The sequence below is a fragment of the Topomyia yanbarensis genome, chromosome 3 (assembly GCF_030247195.1).
Source record: "Topomyia yanbarensis strain Yona2022 chromosome 3, ASM3024719v1, whole genome shotgun sequence".
Classification (NCBI taxonomy): domain Eukaryota; kingdom Metazoa; phylum Arthropoda; class Insecta; order Diptera; family Culicidae; genus Topomyia; species Topomyia yanbarensis.
Window position 1 is genome coordinate 62839046 of NC_080672.1, and position 25322 is coordinate 62864367.

General features: G+C 39.2%; 1 protein-coding gene across 1 annotated transcript in view; it reads right to left on the reverse strand.

Moving 5' to 3' along the window:
- Positions 1 to 791: 791 nt before the first annotated feature.
- The window catches only part of LOC131691058 (mucin-2), a 610571-nt gene continuing 586040 nt past the window's right edge, over positions 792 to 25322 (reverse strand). The window contains exons 9-10 of the mRNA XM_058977218.1: positions 22586 to 23279; positions 792 to 22525 (exon numbers count right to left, since the gene is read on the reverse strand). Of these exons, the coding sequence (XP_058833201.1) occupies positions 21338 to 22525; positions 22586 to 23279 (1882 nt within the window). The 3' untranslated portion in view covers positions 792 to 21337. The remainder of the gene's footprint in view (positions 22526 to 22585; positions 23280 to 25322) is intronic.

The window sequence follows — 25322 nt, forward strand, 5'->3', positions numbered from 1 at the left end:
TGGTTTGCTTAGGTTTTGTATCAGCGCTTTCTCAAGCGCCCGCCTTTCAAGAGAAAAATTATAGCCTTTTCAGATTAAAAGATTAAAAAAGATTAAAACATTGTGTTGTGGTGAATGGGATAGCTCTCTTTAGTTTTTCTGTAAAAGAGTGCATTAGTATTTTCTATCCTTGACTGTTTGTAATCAACATCTTGTTAATAAATAATGTTTTGTATGCATAATAGCAGTAGAAAAGAATTCTAAAGGCAGCGCAATAATATCGCCATATATTTTGCCAAAAGCGGCTTTTAAATAGCATTTAAAACTAGTTGGTGATAACGCCGTCAATCTCAACTTTGTACGCGGGAATGTAGACGCAGTACTCTTTATAAAATACTTGTCGTCAATAATACCATTTACTTGTCATAGATAGGGTATCACAATACTCAGCTTATTTGGGGGCACTTTCGCGATATTCGTCGCGACTGAATATATCTGGATCAGCTCTTTAGAATAGGTCTTTTTCAGGCTAGTTCTTTCATGAACTACCCGGCGCAAAGTGAAAAGTTGGAGAGACAGAAATTACGGGAGATAAACGAATTGGAAAGACCGGTCAGGAGATAGTACAGCAAAAATGTGGCTATCTATCTTTTCTCGATGTATAGCTACATAACTGCAGGTAACACCGCAAATCATGTTGTACAAAAAGCTCCGTAACTGAGTCGTTTGTCGATATTTTTGAATTTTTTGAATAGAAAAATTGCAGCATATTATTGAATTTGCTTCACGCAAAGTTCTAAAAAAATCGCCAAACTAAAGTGTTTTTTTCACGCTGAAACCTTTACCCCCCTTAATAGGATTAGTTGTGACATTCTACTAAGTCGCTCAAAAAGTTTTGAACTTCGTCCATCTTCCATCACCACCATGATGATATTGCAGACAAATCAGTGAAGTGAACTTATATCAAAACTTCTGTTCTGTTGGTGCTCCATATTAAGGGATTTGCTTAAAATAGGGCTTTCGAAAGATCGTTTGAGAATTATTGTTCACATATTATTTGTAAATGTAAAAAAATACTTCGAAATTGAATGGGAATTTAAATCTCTACTTCTGATGTGTTTAGTCTACTCAATTTTTCATCGTTGTATTTCGACCTTTGTGTCTTTCGGGCAGTCTTCCCAAATGAACATCGTACACAATGTTCACTCATCATCACTAGCGTTGATTCTTTTTGCCTAGTGTGAACCGTTCTCGTATATGCACCCGGTGTAAGCACACAGATGTTCCAACTAGAGTTTGAACATCGTTCGTTTGGGTTCGACTTTCGAGGCGAACATGTACATTAGAGTGACGGGAAAAAATGACCCCTATCGGCCCACCCCTGAGTCGATTCCTAGTCCCACCAGGAATACTTGCGCCAAATTTGAAGCAAATTGGACATGTCTAACTACCGGACCAACGTGCCTGAAGTTTGTATGGGATTTTTCAACAATTTACATGGAGAAAACCCACCAGCTCGCAATTTCACCGCAAGGTGGCACTGTATGCATCGTATTATCACTGTGAGTGAAAATACGAAAGATAATTTAATTGCCTACAACTTTGTCGAAGACTGCTAGTAAATCCAGCTTTGTTAAAAGAAGTTATTAAACTCTTAACGAAGTGATGTCTGAGTCAGTTTTGCATGGGGCCTAACAGTGCATGGTTGTGTATCAGTACTCGATTCACACGAACTAAACATTTTTTGTGAAATTATCGTTAGGTTTAGCTCAATGGTATGTTCAGAAGAATTATAGCAAATAATACGAGTCATGCTTGGATCAGAACATTTGAGTTCCACATGTTACCGCATAGAGGGCGCCTGCACTAACTTTTCAACGGAGAGAGATAGAAATTTGGTGTCTTCTACAAAGTTATAGAATAGGCATTTTTTAGTATTTCTTCCGAACATCTTGATACTCTAAATCTCTTCTATGAAAAGTTAGTGGTGGCGCCCTCTATGCGGTCACAGGTGGAACTAAAATTTTCTAACCAAAACGTAACTCGTATTATTTACTACAATTCTTATAAACATACTATTCAGGTAAATCTAACCATTATTTCACAAAAATGTTCGCAGGACTCGAGTACTGATACACAACCATGCACTGCTAGGCCCCATGCAAAACTGACTCAGACATCACTTCGTTAAGAGTTTAGTAACTTCTTTTAACAAAGCCGGATTTACTAGCAGTCTTCGACAAAGTTGTAGAAAATTAAATTATCTTTCTTAGTTTCACTTACAGTGATAATACGATGGATATAGTGCCACCTAGCGGCGAAAATACGAACTAGTGCGTATTCTCCATGTGAATTGTTGAAAAATTCCATGCAAACTTAAGGCACGTTAGTCCGGTAGTTAGACTTGTCCGATTTGCTTCAAATTTGGTGCAAGTACTCCTGGTGAGATTAGGAATCGACTCAGGGGTGGGCCGATTGAGTTTTCAAAAATTCATCATTTTTCTGGGCAGTCTAATGTACATCGAGACGAAACATGTTTCAGGTTGAACGCATGCACGAAATTTTGTACACAGGCACAAACTTGTCGATGTTCATGGGAAGTCTGCTTTCGGGGAAAGAAATAGTAGGTCTGGGGGTTTGCAAGGAGCATCTCACATTGATTTTTAACCAAAACTGTCGTGTCAAGTCAGCAAAATTTCTTATGTGTTTATCAAGCAAGCTTCGAAGAACAATCAATTGCATACCTGTCCTACTGCGTGTAAGGTACCATGGTTTGGTTGTTTGCCTCATCACCCATTCGTTGATGTGCAGTCTTCCCAAATGAACATCGAACAGCATGTTCGCTCTAGTTCTGTGCTCATCCTACACCATCATTTCGTGTGCAAACTCGAACGCGCTAATGCGTACCAAAACACGAGCACATGTTCGTCTGCACAACCGAACCTCACGTACGTACATCGTGTTCGTACACACAGGTTCTTGATACTAGTTTTCTCTTTCTCTCATCCACCATCACTAGCATTGACTCATTCTGTTTTGTGTGTGCCTTTCTCATGTACGCACACGGTGTACGTACACGGTGTTTAAACCTAAGTTTGCACATCGTTCGCTTGGGTTCGGTGTTCGATGTGAACCTGTACATAAAGGCAAAGCATGTTTGAGGTTGAACGCGTGCACGAAATTTTGTACACGGGTGCAAACTTGTCGATGTTAATGGAAAGACTGTTGATGTGTATTTGGGTTTAATTTCATTTGGGAAGTGAATTTTAGTTCCATGCTGTCGCTGAGTTGAATTACCGAATAAAATTGTACTAAATTCGTATAACCTAAATAATGCTTGAAAATGTTAAAGATGCCATTCTCTTGCTGTTGACAGCTGTTGACTTGTATGATTTACTGCTTAGATTGCATAATGAAATTATACTTCCGATGAACTGAAGGTACTCGACATCTTCAGTCAGGTTGTTAATGAACGAAGGTGGAAGACTTTAAAATTGAATACTGGTTGAAGTATCTTGCTTTCGAGTGACGTCAAAGGTTGTATCAAATACTGGTTGAAGTAAAAAATCATAAAATGAATTGGAGATTTTGGCACCATTGCAAAGTGAGCTAGAATGCAAATTTTGTTTTTATTTTCTTTTATTTTGTTAGCCTCTTCTTTTTGCTTACATTACAGCTAGGGTGGTTCTAATTTTCCCAAAAGCCGTACTGCTTATGACCGTAAGTTAGTCTCATGAAGATAGGAAATGTTATAGAAAATGGGACAAATATGCGATCCTGGGTACCTTCAACGAGATTTAAAAAGACTAATTTTAGAAAAGTTTGCTGAAGACATGCAAAATTTTTCATTTTGCTTTAAAATAAAGGTTCAGTTTGTTTCATAGAAACACAGTTTTATAGATATCATTTCTGTCTATTTACTTAAAACTGAAACAATCTAACATACCTGATTATTATTGATGAAAATTTATGATTATTTTTTTGACCAAAATTAGTAAATATTTTAGAAAACTTCATCGAAGACACCGGAGCTTTTCATTTACAAGATATTGTTTAAAATAGGGTGTTCCTTAAGCAGTACCCTATAGAACATTTGACAGTTCAGTTGACCGACGAAATTGGGGGCTTCGAGATAGACTGACTAATTAACCGACTAATTTCGTCAGTGAACAATTTGCGTCAGCATATTAATCGTCCGCGAATCTGATACAAGTATGTTCTTTAATTTAACCATCAGAAATCCACGCCGAGCCCATGTAAGCAAGCACTGCTTGTCTATTCTTCCTCTTATTCTCTTTTGCTTATTGTTCTTTTCCTTCGAGCATCATTGAAACCTTCTACCTTAATCGATTCGCCCGCTAAGCACAATGTGAAAAATAGTTAACCGGTGTTCGTTCTTTTATAGACAAAGATTTAGCAACAAACTAAATGAAGGCGTAACTTTTGCCACACACTAATTTTGTCAGCACACAAAGAACCAATGAGAGCCGTGACTTCGACAGTGTTCAAAAAATCATGTTTACTGTTATTTACGCTAACCGTACATACTGGAAAATTTAGTAGTTTTAGTTTAGTAATTCTTGTTACTCCTACGTTTCGATGTAGGACCCTTTTCATCCTGAGGGTTTTTTTTTTCGAATTTTAAATCTGTGTTGTTTACGTTAAAATCATAATTTTGAAACGGGCTGTCCAGGATAGAATTGCAACATATATAATCGATCCTTTTTCAAACAATGCAGAAAAAACACAATTTATCTGAAACATAGTTAAATGTGTAATGTTTAGTTATATGCTTTTGAATGGTTTTGAGTACAGAAGCTTGTCAGAGAAACATACGCGGGAAGATTCTACTCGCGCACCTCGGAACAATTCTTAGCACTTCACAGCCCGATTCTAAAAACACTTGAGTATCGTGTATCACGTCCAGTTAACGGAAACGGTCAGGAGAAGATGACACGTGCGTTCAAGAGCCATTCGAATGTTTCGGTAAGGTTTGTGATTGACAACTGAACAGTTACAAAAGTTACTTTCAGAAAGTGACGGATCGAGCGGCAATAATTGGTATCTTGAACACATACTGGTAAACTGTATTTGAAGGTTCTAGCGAAGTTTGCTGTCACGGTTGACGGAACATACATGACAGGAAATATGCAGTAACTAATTGGCTATGAATATCTCTCCTAATATACAGCAGGTAATTAAAGCGACCCAACATTTCAAGGAAGCTTCACATTAATTGGAAAAGGCAGGAAGCTGTTAAAAATCGCCAGAAATACTTTGTATGGCAAGCGATCCGAGGATATGGCAAAATAATTCAGCTGGATTTGGCAGCTTACACCACGCTCGAGCCACCTTCTACGAACAGTACAGAATTAATAATGTTTTTGAGCTACACTCCGGCGAAATCTAACAATTTTCAGCAATCCTCGTGTTTTTTGTAAACGACCTATAAGCAAATTCAGGACAAACCAAAACTCACAGAGAATTGATGCTAATATTTTATAAAAGTGAAAAGAATTCTCTTTCGCCTGATTTATAATCGGCGATTATTGGTTTGTTCAGAATTTCCTCCCAAAGTGATTTTTGACAGTATGCTTATTGGCCCTATTCATAAAACACGCGAGAATTATGAAAGCAAACCTTCGTGAGATCTTTAAAGAGTTTTACTTCAAATATTTTCACAAATTGACCCTACCTTTTCTCTAAACCTGATAAAAAAGGAAGGCAAAGCAATGATGCGTGCATACACCTGACGTGTTTTCATCTCTGTCTGTTTTGAAGGTCTGTCTGTTTTGAAGGTAACTTAAAAAAAACTAATTTGGCTTCTGAGTGCTCACATCTGCGGAATCAATGTAAAGACAATCTGCCATCACTGTATGGCAGTAGCGTACACTGAGAAACAAAAATATGCAGAGTTAGCATACTTTCCATTTCCGTCTCTTCTATTCTGCTGAGGTTTTTCTTGCATGTACTTCTAGTAAGCTGTCAATGAGTGGATAGACCGAATATATCCAATGTATAAAATTTACTACAGAAGAAACGAGAGGCAGATAGAAAAGTATGCTATCGATGTATAAATAAAATTCAGCGTGTATGTCGATTGCAGGGATGCCAGATACACAGATCTGTGATTAACAGATGTTCAATGTTCTGCACAGATTTTTGAAACTGCACATATTCCCAAGACTTCTGTTTTAATACACAGATTTCTATTATAATGCACGGACTAGCACTGATTTCTTAACCCTGTCATGCCCAACTTTTTTCCAGTGCATGTAGGGTTTCAAAACTATTTTTCCTAGAAAAAGGTGGGGTAAAGATACACGAAAAGCCTTTTTTCATAAAAATAGGTGCTTTCCTCGCAGTGCTACAAGCTACTCAATTTTTACCTTTCAATGCTCAATACAATTCTCCTAGTATATTTACAATCGTTCAGTTAAGTGGAAAACGTAGCCAAAGACAGTCTAAATTGATAAATTTTATCAGTTTTCAATAATGTTGCAACATAACGAAGATATATGAAAAATTATTTTTTCGTCGTCAATGTAAACTGCTCCTGACAGCACTGCTCCATCGGAACACAATCAGACTAATTGAAATAACAACATGGGAATGAATGGGTTAACTTTTGACCTCGCGCTCAATTTTTGCCTTGAAAAACTAACAAAAAATGGTCGTCACTTCTTGTTTTGAGAAAAATTTGTACGTTTTCCTTAACAAAGATTTGCACAGTTTTTTACATACGCTGCGCACGGATTTCAAGAAATATAACCCGGCATCCCTGATTCGATTGGTACCAAATGAAAGGTTCACATTCAGAATAGAGCGAGTAGCTATCAGGGTTACCATATTCACAAATTTTTTTGTAATGTCACAGATTTTTTTCACAATTTTTAATCACAGATTCTTTTTCACCGGTGACAGATTTTTGGCATTTTGATAAAAATTTCACAGATTTTCACAGATTTTTGGAAAATTGTGATTTTTTTCAGATTGTTTGGAAATATATCACAGATTTTCACAGATTTTTTCCTGTTTTAGTCATCACAGATGGTAAAAAGATTTTTTGACCGAAACACAGATTTCAATGTGGCATCCCTGGTAGCTAAGTCAAACAATGTTCTGACAAAAAGCGTGTTTATGCATGGTCGTAGCCTCACTCCCAACCTTCTCGGTGTTTTTGAGATTTCAAATTCAAATCGAAAGTTTACTTGCTGATCCAGAAAATCCAGCAACAACGCCCACCATCGAGCATTCCTTTTTCCGAAAGCAGCACACACCCGAGCCGGAAACTTATTTCCCGGCAGAAAGTAAATCCGTGTTTTTTCGTCGCAATCTCAACAAGTTGTGACACAGCGCCGAACCATCCAGGCGCAAGGGTTGCCATATTCGCAGATTTTGCTGTAATGCCACAGATTTATTTATCGATTTTTGGTCACAGATTCTTTTTCACAGAGGACAGTTTTTTTTGGGGATTTTATGAAATTTTCACAGATTTCTACAGATTTAAGAAAATATGACGAATTTCACAAAAAAATTTGGAAGTTTTACACCGATTTTGCCGGATTTTTTTCTGCATTAGTCATCACAGACGGTGAAAAGATTCACTAAATCACAACTGTCAATGTGGCATCCTTGCCAGGTACTAGGGTTGACGTCAGGGTTACCATATTCACAGATTTTTCTGTAATGTCACAGATTTTTTGCACAATTTTTGATAACAGATTCTTTTTCACAGATGACAGATTTTTGGCATTTTGATGAAAATTTCACAGATTTCCACAGATTTTTGAAAATATTGTGATTTTTCACAGATTTTAGGGAAATATATCACAGATTTTCACAGATTTTTTTCCTGTTTCAGTCATCACAGATGGTAAAAAGATTTTTTTGACCGAAACATAGATATCAATGTGGCATCCCTGGTTAGCGTTTTTCGTACTTCCTACTGCCCAGATGACTGCCAGTTCCTTTCGAATGTTGACGTTTGGAGCACTTTTATCCTGTACGGAAAAGCACTTCTTAAGTCAAGATTTTACAGGCCTACCTGCTATTACGTCAAATCCGTTGAGCTTTCTTGCGTCGGCTCTGTCGCCCTAGAACTGAGGACGTCATTATCGCACACAATAGCAAGGCGAACGTGAGAAAAAGTCATGGGTACGTTGATGAAAAATGTGAAGTTTTTTTTTTTGGTATTAAAATATGGCGTTACTTTGATAATTCCGCGGAGGTAAAAGGTACATGTAGTTTTCCTCGTTTTTCACCTTAAATCATAAAACCTACAGCCGGCACATCCGAAAGCAAGTACAAGAAAACGTAAGAACTTGTCGTCATCAAAAGTGAAAGCTTCTTGTAGAACACATGTTGGCTTTTAATTCGTCTCGTACTCTTTCGCCGTTGTGTTGTACACAGCCCCAGATCTAGAGGGATGAGCCAATCGAGCGACCGACCGACCGTCGGATGTGGTGGAGCGGATCGGATGGAACGAAACAAAATTGTTGGAGTGAATTTTCTTGTTCGCAGTCTGTAATGTGTTTTGTTAGTTTGAGTTTCCCGTTGCGTTGTTGGAGGGGCAAGCAGCGTTCCCGTGTCAAGCTGCCATGTTCTTATGTGGAGGGGAAAACTTGTTCGTTTGTAGAAGGAAGTCGGTACCCGGTAATCAGCTGTTCCGAATGTTCGGAAGCTGTTGATCTCTCTAGGGAGGCTGTCGGTGTCGGTAGTTTTCGATTGACTTACACAAAAAATGGAATGGATTGAATTGGTGGTAGTAGCAATGAAATAATTAAATCTTATTAGACTTTGGTTCCAGTAATACCACAGAAAACTGACGTTCAAGAAAAGTTTACGATGTGTGTAAGTAGCTAGTCTGTCGTTCTGAAATAGCAACAACTAGAAACTACAGACACTTTATATAATAGAGTAGCGGAGGGAAAAACTGTAAAACTAGCAACCATAAACGTTTGGCTACACTTTTTGACACTTCGCTAGTCTGTGTATAAAGTGTCTATACTAGAAACTACTATCTAAAGTCTGTGTATTATAGAGTCCCGTACAGAGAAATTCGCAACACTGCATAAAACGATGACTATTTTTCTTTGTTTCTGGCAACCACAATTTTTTCTATAACTTTGAGTAACTTAGAGCAAGTTTTACTAAACATTCATGCGGAGTGAATTCGTTGATTGAAATAATTTGCCATGATATTATTTCATTCAACACTAATACTTTTCCTGCAAGTTCTCCGAAAGACGGTTACTTTGACTGACTGGTTCGATAGATAGATTGGGCTTCATTGTCGGCGCACCTTTAAACTAATACAACGCCTTCGCTACGATGGACTAACAATATTGCGTGCAAACTTCGATGCAAGGGTGGATCACGTGTGCGAATTTGAGTGCGATGATGATTTGAAACGTATTGCTTGTGGCTTATAAACTGGATTCTAATCGCAATGCGCACTTACTATTCTTCTATTAAACTCTTCTCATAGACTGGTTAGTTCGACTGGTCTGTCTATGGAAGTACCATCTCTATCACTTGAAATACATGTGTTTTGACAGCTCGCAGTTTTCAGTAGCAGTTTGATCACTCGCACTTTAAAAGTGCGGAGTCCAGGTTGGTGGGAAGAGTACAATATTTTCATTTGAACGTTGAAGGTTTTTTGAAATGTTTTTTTTTTACTTTTATGTCTGTTCTGTGTGATAATATTTAGCAGATGAGTTCACGTGAACTATTAAATGTAAATTACTTTGAAAATCGGGTTACTTAGATTGATATTCGAATGTTCCCGAACTATTGAAGTTGCTTCAGCCAAACAATACATTCCGATCCTTCGGTAACTTACGAAAACTTCCCTCATTAGAAAGTAAAACAAAGCAAAAACACCTGAATACCAATCCCCCGCCGGGCCACTGAATACAATTATGCCAACACTTATCAAACCACACGTGAGTTCTTCACAAAAATCCCCACTTGTCCTAGTTTTCACCCTCAGCTCGGCAAAGTTTCACACTAATAAACACCCTCATTTTATGTGCCCCTGCTAACACACGACACAATATGGAACAAATGTGTCAACCCCTCGCCAGGCTGCGCTCCCTCTACCATTCCAAACCGAAAGTAACCTACATGTGCAGTTTATGTGCGTCTCCAATCAACCGTGTGTTGTCCCGTTGTTTGGATCGGGAACAAAGAACGGTGGTTTTGTTTCATTGCCCAAACAAGACAACCACCTGTTCGATTGATCGCTCCGGTCCGTTGGTAAAACGATTCTCTCCCTATAGCTAGGGTCGGTAGCACCATCACCAATTCACCCTCTATTGTGCAATTCTGCTGCACAGAACCCCTTAACCCTTTATAGCGGACAAAACGAGCGACAAGTGCGAGCAAAGACTTTTGATGTACGTCGCGTGGCAGGCGGCGATGGCTGGAGGTGCGAATCTGGTTGCCATCGTGTGACACAAAGGGGTTGTCAATTAACTTAAAAGTCAAGTTTCACACGGTAGTAAAACATTCTTCTCTGCAGCCATACAGGATGCCATGACTTGGGGTTTCGAGCTAGGCTCAGGAAAGGGGTCCCCCGTCGAGTGCGATCCGGGAAGCACCTAGACTGTGGTCGAATGCGACGGCGAGAGTGTCAGACTGCAGCACTGGAGTGATCTTTCACCCCATCTGCGCTTTAAAAGATGGTAAACAGTGGGCACCAAGTACAGATAACACACACCTGCACTGTTTGCATTCATTTTATCCCACAAGTGAACTTTCTCACAGACAACTGGTTGTTTTTTGTTCTACCTTGCGGGGGAAAGGTGCCAAAGCGAGCAAAATACCTGCGGAGTTGGACCTGTGGGGAATCAGAATCAATGATGAAAGGGGCGGATACAACCAAGAGGGCTTTGGAGTGCATCAGAACGTGTTTCCGATTTGTTTTGTGTAAACTGTGGCGATAAGAAAAAAACAGAATTTTACCGCTTATAAATAGTGTCGCGTTGTAGTTTGTTTTATGCATAACGAAATAATGTTTACTTTCGGGACATCAGTTTGCTGCTGTGCAAAAAGTCATTGAGAACGCAAACCATGTGTAATTAGTGGAAGCAATATGTTCAGTAAAATGTGCGAAATCAGTGATATAAGTGAATTCTGTAATTTCGGTAATATCAGTGAAATCAGTTTAAAAGAATATCCAAAAAGTTTCCTGACCACGTGAATGCAGAGTACATTAGTTTATTTTTCGAAAGAAAAAAAATTTCAGTGAAATGTATGGCATCAATGAAATGTGAATTAAAAGGTGTTTTAAGAAAATTACTAAGAGACAAAAATCTGCTCTTAGTTTAACCCTCGGCATTTGTAAATCAGTAAAATGAGTGCGAACTGTGGAAAGAAATGAGTGCGAGCCATCGGGTGGGAATAGAACTCGGAAAGAAATCTACCGCGTTTAATTAATCCTTGTGATAAGTGAAAAGAGTGTTAGATATTCGAATTAAGAACCGTGAAATTACCATAACTAACCATGTCAAGTATAAGCATTATAAAAAAATTGATTTAATCCCCACAGTAAGAATATGAGCCTTTCCTAGAATCTATAACGATATAAAAGCTATTCCAGAAGTGGGCTACAAAAGCTAAGACATTCAGATTCCACATACTTAGGAAACTAGTAATATAGGAGCCGAAGCACATATTTTGAAATTTATGGCTTCTCGAATGATGGAATGCCGAAATCCAGGAGATCGCCAACTCAGGATTCCATGGGGTCTGCAGTGCAATAAGCAAACTAGTATTGTAAGAATATGGAATTCTGACATACCCGATTCTATGAAACGATCATACGATCATCATAACGGTAGAATAAGGTGGTCAGCTTACTGAACAATGACCGAGTGAATGTTAGATTGCATGAATCCATGAGACCTGTTTCATATTATGACGAATAGCTTATTTTGTTCTGCATTCTGGGAAACACCACAGCAAAATTCACCGGGACTCAGATTCGATGGAACCATACTCGTTTGAAGAATCGATTCGTCGTACTACTGTAATCCATCAGGGTAACAATTTAGCACTGGGTGAAATTTACTTATTTTCGTCTATACACTCTATAGAGTGTATTTGTTTACAGAATATGATACTACCCGCTGCTCTTTACCCTTTACATTTAGATGTCAATTTTTTTCGATGTTGCGTTTCTGGACGGTTTTGTTCGTGCAGATAGGTTAGATAATTTGTTTTGTGTGAATTTGTATAGTTAGCATAAAGTTTAAATAGGCTACCATTCTTCTTTTGCCAAAAAAAAAAAATGAAGTTGCTGGTTATGCTGGTCATTTCGGATGACAGTTGAGATGAGGCAGATTTTTTGGCAAGGAAAAGTTCTTTTCGATCGTGAACAAGTTCCTGCTGGACAGTCCATTCCGCGAAATTGGGCGTGCCATTCGCGAAAGAAAAGCTTGGTCCGAGAACAAGCTTAGCTAAGCGCCAAGGCGCTACTTGCTTTCTCAATCAGGACCCAGAAGATGCCTTCCGCCATCGCAGTGAAGGTTCAGCCGAATGAACCGCTCTCCTTCACAGCTAACAGTTAAGGAGAGCGAAGCAGGCAGACCAAAGGTGCCCCTTGAGAATTACACTGCCGTGACTTCTGGGACATCTCACAAGGAGTAGATCCGGCGTTAATTCGCCATCGTCGCTAGGGCGGTTCCAATAAGGGAGCACCTGTTTACCTTTTCTGGTTATGTAAGGAAATCCGAAATTCTGACTGAAGTGCCAAAGCCGCCCTGTCAATAAGGGTCTGCCAGACAGGAAAAAGTTTGAACTTAAGTAGTGGAGAAACCCCTACTTACAATGCAGATTCAGGGTAATAAATTCATCGATCAATGAATGTAATGGCGCAAAGATTCTAGAATAGAAATGTGGGAGTTTGAAAATACAGTGCGCTAACGAATGAATAACTTTGATAATTCAGTGAATAAGGGTTGCTAGTCCATGTTGAAACCTAGAAATTTCAGATCCAATTCGATTTTAATACATACCAATTTATTTAATCGATAAATTTATGATATTCATGGATCTCGAAGTAAAAGATTCCAATCCGATCCTTGGCATAACAATCTCGTTGTGTAATTTTGGGCAACTTTTCCAATAAACTTCGCAGCAGATTATTGGCTTACAGGTCTTTCTAATTGACATTGAGAAGAGTGTATCTAAAACTTCATGATGTAATTAAATCAGAAATCAGATTGATCTGGAATACAAGATATCTTATGTCTAGGTATCCCGACATACTGACTAAAATCCTGTAATTTTGAGATTCCTGTTGAGTGAAGTAAATGACATGACTAAGAAATCAATCAATCATTAAACACGATAAATTAGCAAGTCACAAATCAGAATCCCAGAAAAAGGATTAATATTCCGATCAAAATTGTTAACCTACAAACGCAGAAACTAAGGAAAACAGCCCTAAGTGCCCAGTAATTAATAAATTTGGAGCACCACGGAATCCTAAAAAATCAAACATTTCACGATCATGGAATCCAAGAACTGAACAACCAGGAATTCATACGATTTTTTTACAATTCAGGAATTGAAAAGTTTAAATTATTCATAGATCCTCGACTCCATAAACCCAGGAACTCTTGAAATGTAAGAGACCAGGAATCCATGTAATAATTAACTCAGAAAGAATAACCGAATAAAATACATTACTGAGAATCTCAATAACCTAGAAATTCAAGTACCAGAGATAGTAGAATCCTTGAGTCCAAGAACGAAGATAGCTAGTAATATACAGATTCAGGGACGAAAAAATCCAACAGGTGTACTATTCGAATCGAAGATTAGGTAGAAATGAAATCTTGATACCAGAAGATCATGAAGCAAATAATTCAGGGATCTTCAAATGCAGGGATTACGGCACTCAAAAACTCCGGAATACAGAAATGCAAAAATCTTGAAAGTATGAAATTCAAGAATCCTGGAAACCCTGAAAACGATAAGCTAAGTATCCGTACGGAATTTGGACTGATTTAGAAATTGTAGAATACATAATCCAAGCATCGACTAATGAAGCAATCCTGGAACCCTAAATTTCATTAATTCAGGAGTGTTGAAAAATAGACGAATAGGAATCCAAGTAATTTGTAATTTGGTAATTTATTGAGTACTATTTGACTCAAGAAAAATTTGCGTTTACGATCCATAAAATAATATTTAATTGTAATGGACGGCAATCGGTTCCTTTTTACTGAAAAGAATCGATAGCCGTCAATTCCAATATTACTAGCGGTGATGATCACAAATCCCAAATCACAAAAATTAATAGTTGCTCATTTAGAAAACTCATGTAGCAACAAATAATTCCCGGTTCTTCCTAATCCACCCTTGGAATAAAGAAGACAGGATTCTGAACTACAAGCAATCAGGAACTAAAACACATAAAGATCCTTGAATCTAACAATCTACAAGAATCGAAGAATTAGTGAATTCAAGAATACAGTAAACCAAGAATCTCAAACCGAATATCCGAAACCAAGAATTCCGAGGGTGTAGAAAACCATTAATCCTTAAATCCAATCGTCCAAGAATATATGATCCCAGAAGTCCAAATGACCAAGAAAGGAAGAACCCAAGTATCTTCAAATAGAAAAGTCAACAAAATGTAAAAATTCATGATTCCAAGCTGGATGAGTGGAATTCAATTTCACCGAAAATCTAATTCATCTAAGGGTGTAAAAATTTATGTATTTAGAAATGTATGAATCAAACAGTCCAAGAATTGTGGAATCCACAAATCCGCAAATCTCAGAATCCTGGACCACAATCATTCGAGAGTTAGAAAATTCAGCATAATATTATAAAATCATAGAATACAGGAATATACAAGAATCCACCAAAGAAAAAACAAGGATTAAATAATTTAAGAATGTTAAATTATATAGACAAAGGAATCTTGTACACCAGAAATTAAAATTCCCAGGACCCTAGGTATCGAAGATTCTCGGAGTTCAATAAATTATTCACCTAACCCATAAGCAATAGCAATAAAAATATCAATCCAAGAATTCTGTAATCTCGGACTTTATTCCTTTATGATATAATCCTAAAATATGATCTTCTTATAGCTAATCAATCTAAGTATATTTGACAAAGAATTTAAGATACAGAAGTCAAGAAATCCAAGAATGTACAAACTTACGAATAGAATATTTGGATCCAAAAGCCCATGAAGCCCATATATCCAAGAATTAGTGAATTTAAGCTCCATCAAATTGAAAAGTTATTACAGCATACAGAATAAAATCCTCCACAGATCCAAGAATAAAATTTACCCAACCTTCAAGTGCCCAAATAATGATCTAAGAGTAAAGGAATCCAGGAATCCTCAATTCCCTGAAATCAGGAATTTTGAAGTATAGAAAACCAAGAATCAGGTCACTTTTTAAGCTTGGAAGAAAACCGGAATACAATACATCTTCTTATAAATAGTTACAAGTGTTGGGAACAATCCTTCAATAAATAAACAATTTCGAAACTTCTATGTTCAACGCGAAGTCAGGAATGAAGCATCCGGTCAATTACAAATATAAGGATCTTTGAATTCAACAATATACAAATGCAAGAATCTTTGATTTTTTTATTCCAATCCATGGATTTATAAAACTGTAAATCCGTTCAGATATAAATCAAGTAGCCCACGAATCCACATTATTAATATTAGAACTCATGCATCCAAGAATGTAATTATCCCAGAATCAATAAGATGATCCAAGTCCAAGAATCCAACTATCGTTATTTATATCACATATAGATAGTACTTCGAAAATTAATATAAAATTAGTGAACATTTTTTCTACTGATTGGTGCAAAAATTCTGCATTTCCGTTCAGTACAATAACAATTTATTACCGCTCAAAAACTATCACTCCTGTTTGTCCGACATTTTGAAACGCTTGTATTGAAAGATTAGTCGAAGTTACTACAAAATATAATAGGAATGAACTGATTACGTTGAGAAAAACCAACACTTTTCGCAGTTTTATCAATCCTGTTTTCAAAGGACAATACCAAGGATGGTATATTTTTGGTGCATTATAGAGTTGATTAACTGTAGCGGGCTCAGTATGGTCCCTATATTGTCCCACATTGTGTCTCGGGAGTCGAACTTCTAGACCATTGTGAGGCGGCGCGAAAGCCAAGCAGAGAGCGAGAGAGAATTTTTGGCGAGTAATTTTTTTCGTTGACGGAAAACTTGCATTATCCAGCAGTAGGTAATCTGAAGCCTGTGCACCCTACCTCCTCCAACGAAAAATGAAAGAAAGACAAGGCGATTTTACCAAAAAATAATTAAATATACCTCAAAGCTGACTAAATTTCATCCATTTCATTTGGAGTAAAAAAATCAATCCCTGCCTCTTGATTTATGGCAGCGAATCAAAGACAGCAGATTAACCTTACCTACTAGTAGGTAATTGAATTTAAGTGTGTTGTTTAAGTTCCAAGTAAGCTATGAGTACTCCAAATTGAAGAAGTATTTTCAGACAGTGGGCGAACCAGCGAACAGTATCACGTATTACATACAGTTCGAATTCCTAAATTATCGACGGATTTTAAAAATAAAACCTAGCTTTCGGATTGCTTTCAAGATCCCATCGATTTAGTGTTGGAAACATATCGGGCTGACTACGCGGTGGAAATTTACAATTTCTCATTTCGCAGTTTGCCAGTTTTCCAGGACACTAGCCATGAATCCAGATTCCCTTTAAAGCGGACGTAGTCGTCGATTGGTAACTTTAAATCATCGACGTTAACCCTAGCACGTTGCACGTGGGGTACAAATGTACCCCACGTCTTCTTTGGAGCCGTGTGAAGATGAGAATTCGGCGTTTACTGACCCTGGACCCTAACCACAATTTAGAGTTCCTGGTAAGAGTAGGACAAGGTTGTATAGCCAGTTTGCTTATAGCCTTCGTGGAAGTAGGTGACAAAGTTGGCGTGGGGTACATTTGTACCCCAGTGTACGGTCGTCGTTAATGTTTTCGTCAGGTTTCGTGCTGTCAGTGACAATGTGATTCGCGACAATACCAGTTTAAATACTAGTTGTTTTACTACATATGTAACAATTAGTATTATATAATCGTTTTTAATCATTTACTCAATTATTTAATTAAATTTTGAATTAGAAAAAAAATCGTTCTCAGGTTTGCTTGCTGATTTTTATTGTTTTATTGTTTATTTTTAATGACTCGCAAATATAATTTGCGCACAGTTACTGCTATAGCAGTAACGTTGCGTGTTACCAATGTATTACTGATCAGAAATATTTTTTACATTTCAATTTCCACCCCATTTCGTGGTATTTTCCAAAACCCGATTTTTAAACATTCACTCTCCAAAATAATTGCACTTTTTCAAAAATGTCGAAATTCCATTTTATACCGTTTCTAGACAATTCATTCAACTTTTAGAATCATTTGATTTTTTTTCAAATCGGTTGAAAATTCGCAAAGTTATAGTAATTTTTGTTAAGAAAGTGAAAACCGCGACTCTTTCAATTTTTTTTGTTCAAGCCAATGTCTGTATCATTGATTCAATAAATTCCGTACTTTACCTCGCACAGCTGTTTTTGCAATTAAAATACGAAGAAAATGATGTATTATACATTTATTTGTTTGCATTTTTACCTGTGAAAATTGCGATCAAACGCGTGGGGTACATTTGTACCCCAGTGCAACGTTCTAGGGTGGAAAACGCAAGTGCAACATTCTAGGGTTAATTAGTTTGCATCAATGATCCAGCAAAAACGTTGAAAAACAATACGAGCAATAGAGATTCCACGTTGCTACTTTGAGTGACTTCGCCACATTTTTTCGGGAATAACGAAGAGACGTGCCAAACTGTACACGAGGGACTCGAACCTAGCCATTCAACAAAATTCAGTCATGCGTCCAGTCATGACAGTTACTACATTACGAATGCAGCTTTCAAATCTGTATACACTGCTTCTATTTGTGCCAAAGCAAATTGACGTAAAATCTAGAAGATTAGTGTTTACCCGTAGAAACAACCATTTCAAGTATCTTAGACACTGCTGATGGCTTAGTAATGGTTCGGTAATTTATTACATTTTGACGATTCACAGGTTAATAAACCAATGGGACATGTCAGAGACATAATCAAAATGAAATAGAATATTTTTTATGTTGATAATGCGAATCTTCTGCAAGATATTATTGATGTTGTCGTATGAATTCAAGTTATTAAAGGCCCTTTTCAGAAACCATGTGTTCAAATATTTTAGATTTCGATGTATGATCTCCGATATTTCGGTATTTCCATCACTAGTTTTAATACAATCTTTCAGAAGATAGTAAAAATTGCAGCATTCGTATTTACAGCCTAAAGTGCATTCTATTTCCCTTCGGTTATGTCTCTGACATTACTGACACACCTTTTTCATCATTTTCGCATAGCTGATGGAGGTGTGTCGCGCACAGAAGTTTCGGCTTCCTTGTCGGAGGCGGTATTGTCAGCAAAGACAAAAAAAACGAAAAACTTAGCAAACAACTCACACGAACCCAAGGCAGACGATGATTCAATCTCGTCCAGACAAATGTTGAGTGGTATTGTTGAACTTTTTCGCGACGGTAGGTAATGGTGGTACGCGTGACCACTTCTCATCCCAGTGGGTCTAGGTTCAATCCCAGCCGAGGTCGTTGAGATTTTTTGAGGTGGAAAATCTTGTACGGAACGCGAACCCGTTAGACCCGGTCCATATGTTGATGGGCCGATATCTAGGGGTCCCGACAGTGAAGTCACTTCTCTGCTGTCGGGGTCAACGCGGACATAGGCCGTCGGAAAATAAACACGAACAAAAAAGATTCGTCTGAACCCGCATGGTGTATGCTTTACATAAGCCGTGACTCAATCCACAATATTCTTGACAGACTTTTTAAAAATGTGTTTTGTTCTGCAAGTACGCCAACGACGATGTTTTCGCTGCTAAACGTCGAGCTCCCGTTTTAGCTCGTGCAGATATAGTGTAGTCAACGGAAGAAAAATGGGTCGTTTCACAGAAGGTAAAGTTGAGCAAAGCCATTGAAACAAATTATTACAAAACAGCGCAGTTACATCCCCACCGAGATTTAGTGCGATGAGAGATGCCCAATCGGAATGTTTCTATACTGAATGAGAGCAGAGGAATCGATTCTCCGATAATCCAATGCACTTGATTCAAGAGTGGCAGTTATGGAGTTCAGGTTACGGAGTAGAAATCTTCGATCTCAGGAATCTATTCGGCAATATAAGTATCAAGAAAAAGGGTCTAATAAATCAGAAATTCAGGAAAAAAATAACCAGAATACCTAGATATAAGGATCCTTTTAGCCTGAACAGAATATTTCCAGGAACTCGTGAACAAACTCACAATACCAAATTCAGATATTCGAACTTCTTAGAAAAAATTGACGTTATTTTCGTGAATTTTGACTGGGGTATCAGGCAGCTTATGGCACTGAATCCAGGATTGTAGGAGAATTTTTTTGTAAAATATCTGAAAATATTGTGTTATTGCAATATTCTTTCACAGTAGAATTTGTTCAACGTTTCAACCTGATCCTCTTGTTTCGAAAGTATTACTCAAATATGGCTACACAACAGCGTCAAATTTGGTATTTTCCTTGAAACCAAGGTTTCTTTTCGATTTGCCCAAAAATTTGACATTTTATCACCATAAAAAGCATCTGTACCAGTTTTTTCGATCTCAGAGGGCTCGCTAATTCAACAGTTCCCAGGGACCCAGAATGATCTAAGAATGGATCTACCCCGAAATACAAAAAAAAATCATCACGTCATTCTAATATCGACACACATCAATCTTTTGATCCTCAAAATAGTGCCAATCAAAAAAATTCCTTGATCCGACCAAAACTCAATACTCTTACGTGCCACACGCAAGGCGATAAACGGCTAACGACGTTGATGACCTCAGCAATCGTTAAGGCTGACCATCAATGTTGCCATCATCACCGAACCCTTTCGTTACTCGCCAAAAAAGTTTCCGACATGGTACGCAACCCTGAAATATTTCGCTCGTTTCGTTTCGTTTCATTTTATGACAGCGCCTCTGGTGGAATTTCGAAAGCAATATTTTAGAATAGGCAAATATTTAATTTTTCGCTCGGAAGCCTCCGGGAAATTGATCGGTTCGAAAATCCGCCCTTACGAGCGATTGTCGGAACTGAACAAACAAACTTTCGCACAAGGACGACACCCACGACCGGTTCCAGTTTTCCGGATCGACCAACCGACAACGGCAACGTTATTAAATAGCCCAGCCCATATGGTCGTAAAAATGTCGTTCTCGCCGTCATAGGTAAACAACGCAAAACCCATAAGCAAGTGATAATCGTATATCAGGGAAATTTATGCTTCTAGACAACTTCTTAGAGACGTTGCAATCAGCTCCCCCATCCCGCCCGTCATCCAAGCAGGCGGTAAACAATGGCGCTTCTTTATTACGGCTATCAGGAAGGCGAGGGTTTGAAATAATGGTTGTTGTTGTTGTTGTTTTTATTATGACCGTGCCACCCCTTGTTCGTTATACTCGGGAACAATAACTTCCTGCAGGAAACTGAAGAAGTAAGTTCCGTTTTCTTTACCTGACCGAATGATATTAGATTTTGATTGGATTGGATGCCGTCCGGCGCTGGTGCCGCTGTCCTGTGAGCAGTCGATCGTCTTATCGGTACTCACAGGTCAATCGTGCGTAAACGGGATTGGGATGCTTCTGGGTTCGCTTAGAAATAGGCTCCATTCTTTCGTCAAATGTATGTTCAATAAATTTTTGAAATGGAAATAAAAGTGAGGTTATTTGTGAAACCTGTCAAATTTTACTTTTCGAAAAAAAAACATCCAGTTACCCCTTGTTCGACAAAGCCATCAATCTTGTATCAACGTGCAATTTAGCCAACCCTCGCAGATTTTTCAACTACTTGGCAAAATTTATCGCACGGAAAACCGACGAAGTAGGCTGTAGCCATCGTTCCGGGCCAACAACACATGGGGAAGCACTAAGAAACTGGTAATTACCCGTGTTTCCTTCACGGTAGCTGCGTTCTGTTTTTTTATTGCGTACCACGCACTCCCGCGACATTCAACGATCAACAAAGAAACATAAATTTAGCTCTTCCACCTCAAAAGGGATCATTAGTGCGAGAACGGGGTGGTAAGACACGCATAAGAATGCTCCACACATCACTAGCCGAAGGGATGGGAATCGAGTCGGGCGCGTTACACTACAATTAAATCTAAATTATTGTCCTAGAAAATTCGTTATTCTAACCTAAAAGTTGATAGTACCTCATGCTGTCTATCCCACGTACGGGAAGGGAGCGTACGGTGCCGGGAAGTAGCCCGGGAAAGCGGCCGCCGTCGGTTGAACGGCAACGGACTGCGTCAGGTAGGTGGTCAGCTGCGTTGGTACCACGGTTGTCGAGTACAGTGTCGTGTAGGCCGTCTTCGCGCCGAAGGTCAGCTTCAGCACCTTGCTGTTCGTTTCGGTGACGACGGTTTGCGTGACGACGGGCGTTGATTGAAGCTGCACCTGGGGCTGCGGCTGGAATGGGTTCAGCTGTGGAATCGGAGGAATGGGCAGCGAGGGCAGTGTCGTCGTGACGACTTCGTAGTTTGTCTTGGTGATGGTTCCGATCGGACGCGAAATGGTGCTGAAGATGGTGTTCTGACCGTTGATGATCGGGAGGACGTGCGATTCGTAGACCGTTTCCAGTTTCACGACTGGTTTGGATGAGGTGATCACCGAAGGAATCTGAGCTGCCGCTGCCGGATTCAGTAGCCTTAGCAGTGCCAACTGTTGCAGCTGATCCGGTGTGAGACTTGGAGTCGTAACGGGAGCTTCCGTGGTTATCTTGTTACCTTCCTTGTGACCAGCGATCCTCTTCTTCGGTCGAATATTCACCGGAATGTTAGTCTTGTCGACCTCCGATAAATCAAAATCGGATCCAATGCTGGACAGGTCCAGATCCGAGGGAAGTTTAGGCTTGTCTTCATCCTCTTCGTTGTCATCGCCAAACTCCAACTCCAAGTGCAACTCTGAACCGGCCTCATCCAGGCGGCTGTTGAACTCGTTCAACGTCTTCGACGGTACGAAATGGTACAGTTCCATCGGGGGAAGTGTTTTCGTGGCAGTCACCAACCGTGTAATGTGATAGGTTTGAATCAGCGTGTAACTCGTAGCGTCCGCACCTTCTCGGATAACCGGAAGAATGTGGGTCTTCAACATAGCCTGGGTAGTGCTGAATGTTTCTGTCAACGTTTCCAGCGGAGGAGTCCCCATATCACCCGTTAGGGTAATTGGAGGAAGAGTTGCAATACTGGAATCCAGCAAATTACTTTCCTTATCTAGGTGAGTCGTTGTGGCGAGGATGTTTTCCGTCAGCGGTTCGACCAACGAAGGAGTGATGGTAGCTGTTTCCTGCTCCAACGTCTTCTCGAAAGTCGACGTCACGGTGATGTAACGAGTATTCTTCACGGTGCCAACCTAAAATCAACAACCAAATGTAATCAAACCGTTAACCAACAAACCAATCAAAACACTAACCTGGAAGGTGTAGGGTGACTTGATGGTAGCAATCTCGAAGTAAGTATCCTTAAAATCCACCGGCGTTGAAATCTCCACCTTGATCGTCTCAATCGGATACCGATGCTCGATCTGATTATCATTTTCCGCATCGTTCAGCACATTTCCATTCACCGAACCGGACTGGTCCAGATCGGCGTCCGTGTCGACCTTCTCCGGATGATCGGGATTCTGGGCGATGTCGTTGTACTGTACCGAGGTATCGTACACTGGGGCCGCCGTGAGGTTCTCCACCGGATCGCGTACTTTCGGACTCTGCTTTCGGATATTGACGGTCGGTTTCGGGGGACTCTTGTACTGCCAGCGACCCGGTGAGCGGTTCAGCTTGAACTTGTACAGACTGGTGCTGGTCGTGCTGGACTCACCATCCGGTGGGGTAGGCCGTAAGTTCGGTTTGAACGATCGACGGTTCGCTTCCTGTTCCTGCTGGTGTTGATCCTGCTGCCGGGATGAATACGACGGCGGGGATGACTTGGACGATGATGATGACGAAGACGACGACGATGGACTGCTGTTGGTAAGGCTAGGCTTGAAACTGTTACGAGAAGCTTTGTTACGCCTGTTTGCGTAGGCGGGAGTGGTAGAAGAAGGTTCACTGAAAACGGACACCGTCGCCAGTTCCACACTAGATGTAGAGAATCGGTTATAGCGAGTGCTGCAAAACACGGGGTTAGGTTTTGTGGGTGGTGGGGAGAAGAAAAATGGAAAACATATGTACAGTCACCGTGGGTGTATGAGCGGGTTTGGTTTTGTTTGTATGTGTATGCGTGTAAGTGGGTATTTTGTTTTGTGGGAGAATGAAAAAAACGATCGCAATTAACACTATGTACAGGCATGCTTGAATGGTTTCAATGGTGGAATGTGTTTATGTTCGAATCAAGAGAGACAGAGAGATTGGAAGCCAATCAGGAAACGTGCAAATCTCAGTGTGGTTTTTAACGACATATTCATTCACTCGTACTTACTCAAGCATACTATTGTCTGTCTGACTACTGGAAATAAAAGAAGAATTAGCTGTTGCTATTACAAAAAAAACATTTGGTTTTGTGTCAGTGCGTTATTGGTGTATGCGTATTTAGGTGAGAGTAAAAAGCGTTTCCTGTTAACTGTTGATGGATCGGATGTCTGAATGAGGAATATTCGGTTTGTTCCAGTACGCGGAAGTTTCTCTGGAGTAAACAAGAGCAAAAAATACTTGCTTCTTTTTTCTGAGGTTTGCTACCGAAAGATGAAAAAAGAGGAGAAGAGAGTACAGAAATGGTTTTCTACCTGTTTGCTCCAGAGTACTTCCAGTTTCTGCTGTTACTGGAACAAACCTATGGGACATTGCAAGATGGCGTCACATGAATAAAAATACTCGAAAAAATGACAGTTCAGCGAGCTTGTTTACATAGTCTTAGAATTTAAAAGAACTTCAAAGCAATGGAATAAACTGTACTGGATTGAAAAAAAGTTTTTCTAAGTCCATGTAAACAAGCTCTCTGATCTGTCAGAAAATTGAGGTAATACATTTTCATGCAATGTTCTATTTTTGACTATGCGGCACATCAATGTCAATGTTTAAGATAGAGTACAGAAAATTGAATCTATGACAAATGGTCGAATGACAAATGGTCGAAAAGACGAAAAGTCGAAAATACTAAAGCTCGATAGGACTAAACACCAAATGGCAAAAGGTCAAATGACAAAAGGTCGAAAATATATAAATAAATAAGAAAATAATAAGAAAATAAATAAATAAATCAACGCTGCCGCCGAATGTGGCTACGCCACATCGCTTTACTTCGTGCGCTATCTGGTGTCGCTCCACTCAGTCAGACCTAAACTAATTTATAGTAAGCCGGGCAAACGATTGGTTTGCTTGCGAGGAACCGCCGCTTCCGACTGCGGATCCTGAACGGATTGACGTCGCTCCGGTTCCTTGGCCTTGGTTATGCGGTTACACCGCATTACGCTAGCTTTGCGGCCAGCTTTAAAGCAGCTCCGTCCTAGTTTTATCGAATATATTTTGTGTCTTGTGCATACGAAAAAAAAAATGGATTAGTGGACATTTCAATACTATTTTCTGTGTTACTGATTGCTACAGGCGATCCAAATATGATGTGCTGTGCCACAAATCGCAAAACATCATTGAGAAAGAAATAGAATTAGCGAATCAATCATCATATAAAGAACAGCTCATGTTATAAAGAAGGAAAAACGCTGCGATGAAACTAGAAACCGCGCGAAAAAGACTTATTGTCCCTTACGTTTAATGCCTTTCAATATTGTATCCTTTCAGCCTTTTGTCTCTTCGACCCTTTGTCTTTTGCGGCCTTTCGTCCTTTTGACCTATTGTGCTATTCGACTTTTTATCCTTTCGATCTTTTGTCTTTCGACTTTTTGTCTTTCGACCATTTGTCTTTCGCCTTTTTGTCCATTCGACCTTTTGTCCTTCGATATTTTGTCCCCAAACCCAGAAAATTGTATTTGTAAAAGGTGAATGTTTAACAGCCAATTATTTTCGAGGTATTTAATAGAATGACTTATTTTTGGTACTTTATAATTTCGAATAGTAACAACAACAGGAAATTCCAGCGGAAGTCGTTTGGATTTTTTGATAAGAAAGAGATGATACTTTCCCTGTAAAATGGTATTGATGCACGGAAAGATAGAAATCAGCTCTAGTGCTAAATCCTATTTCTGTTTTCAAATTAGT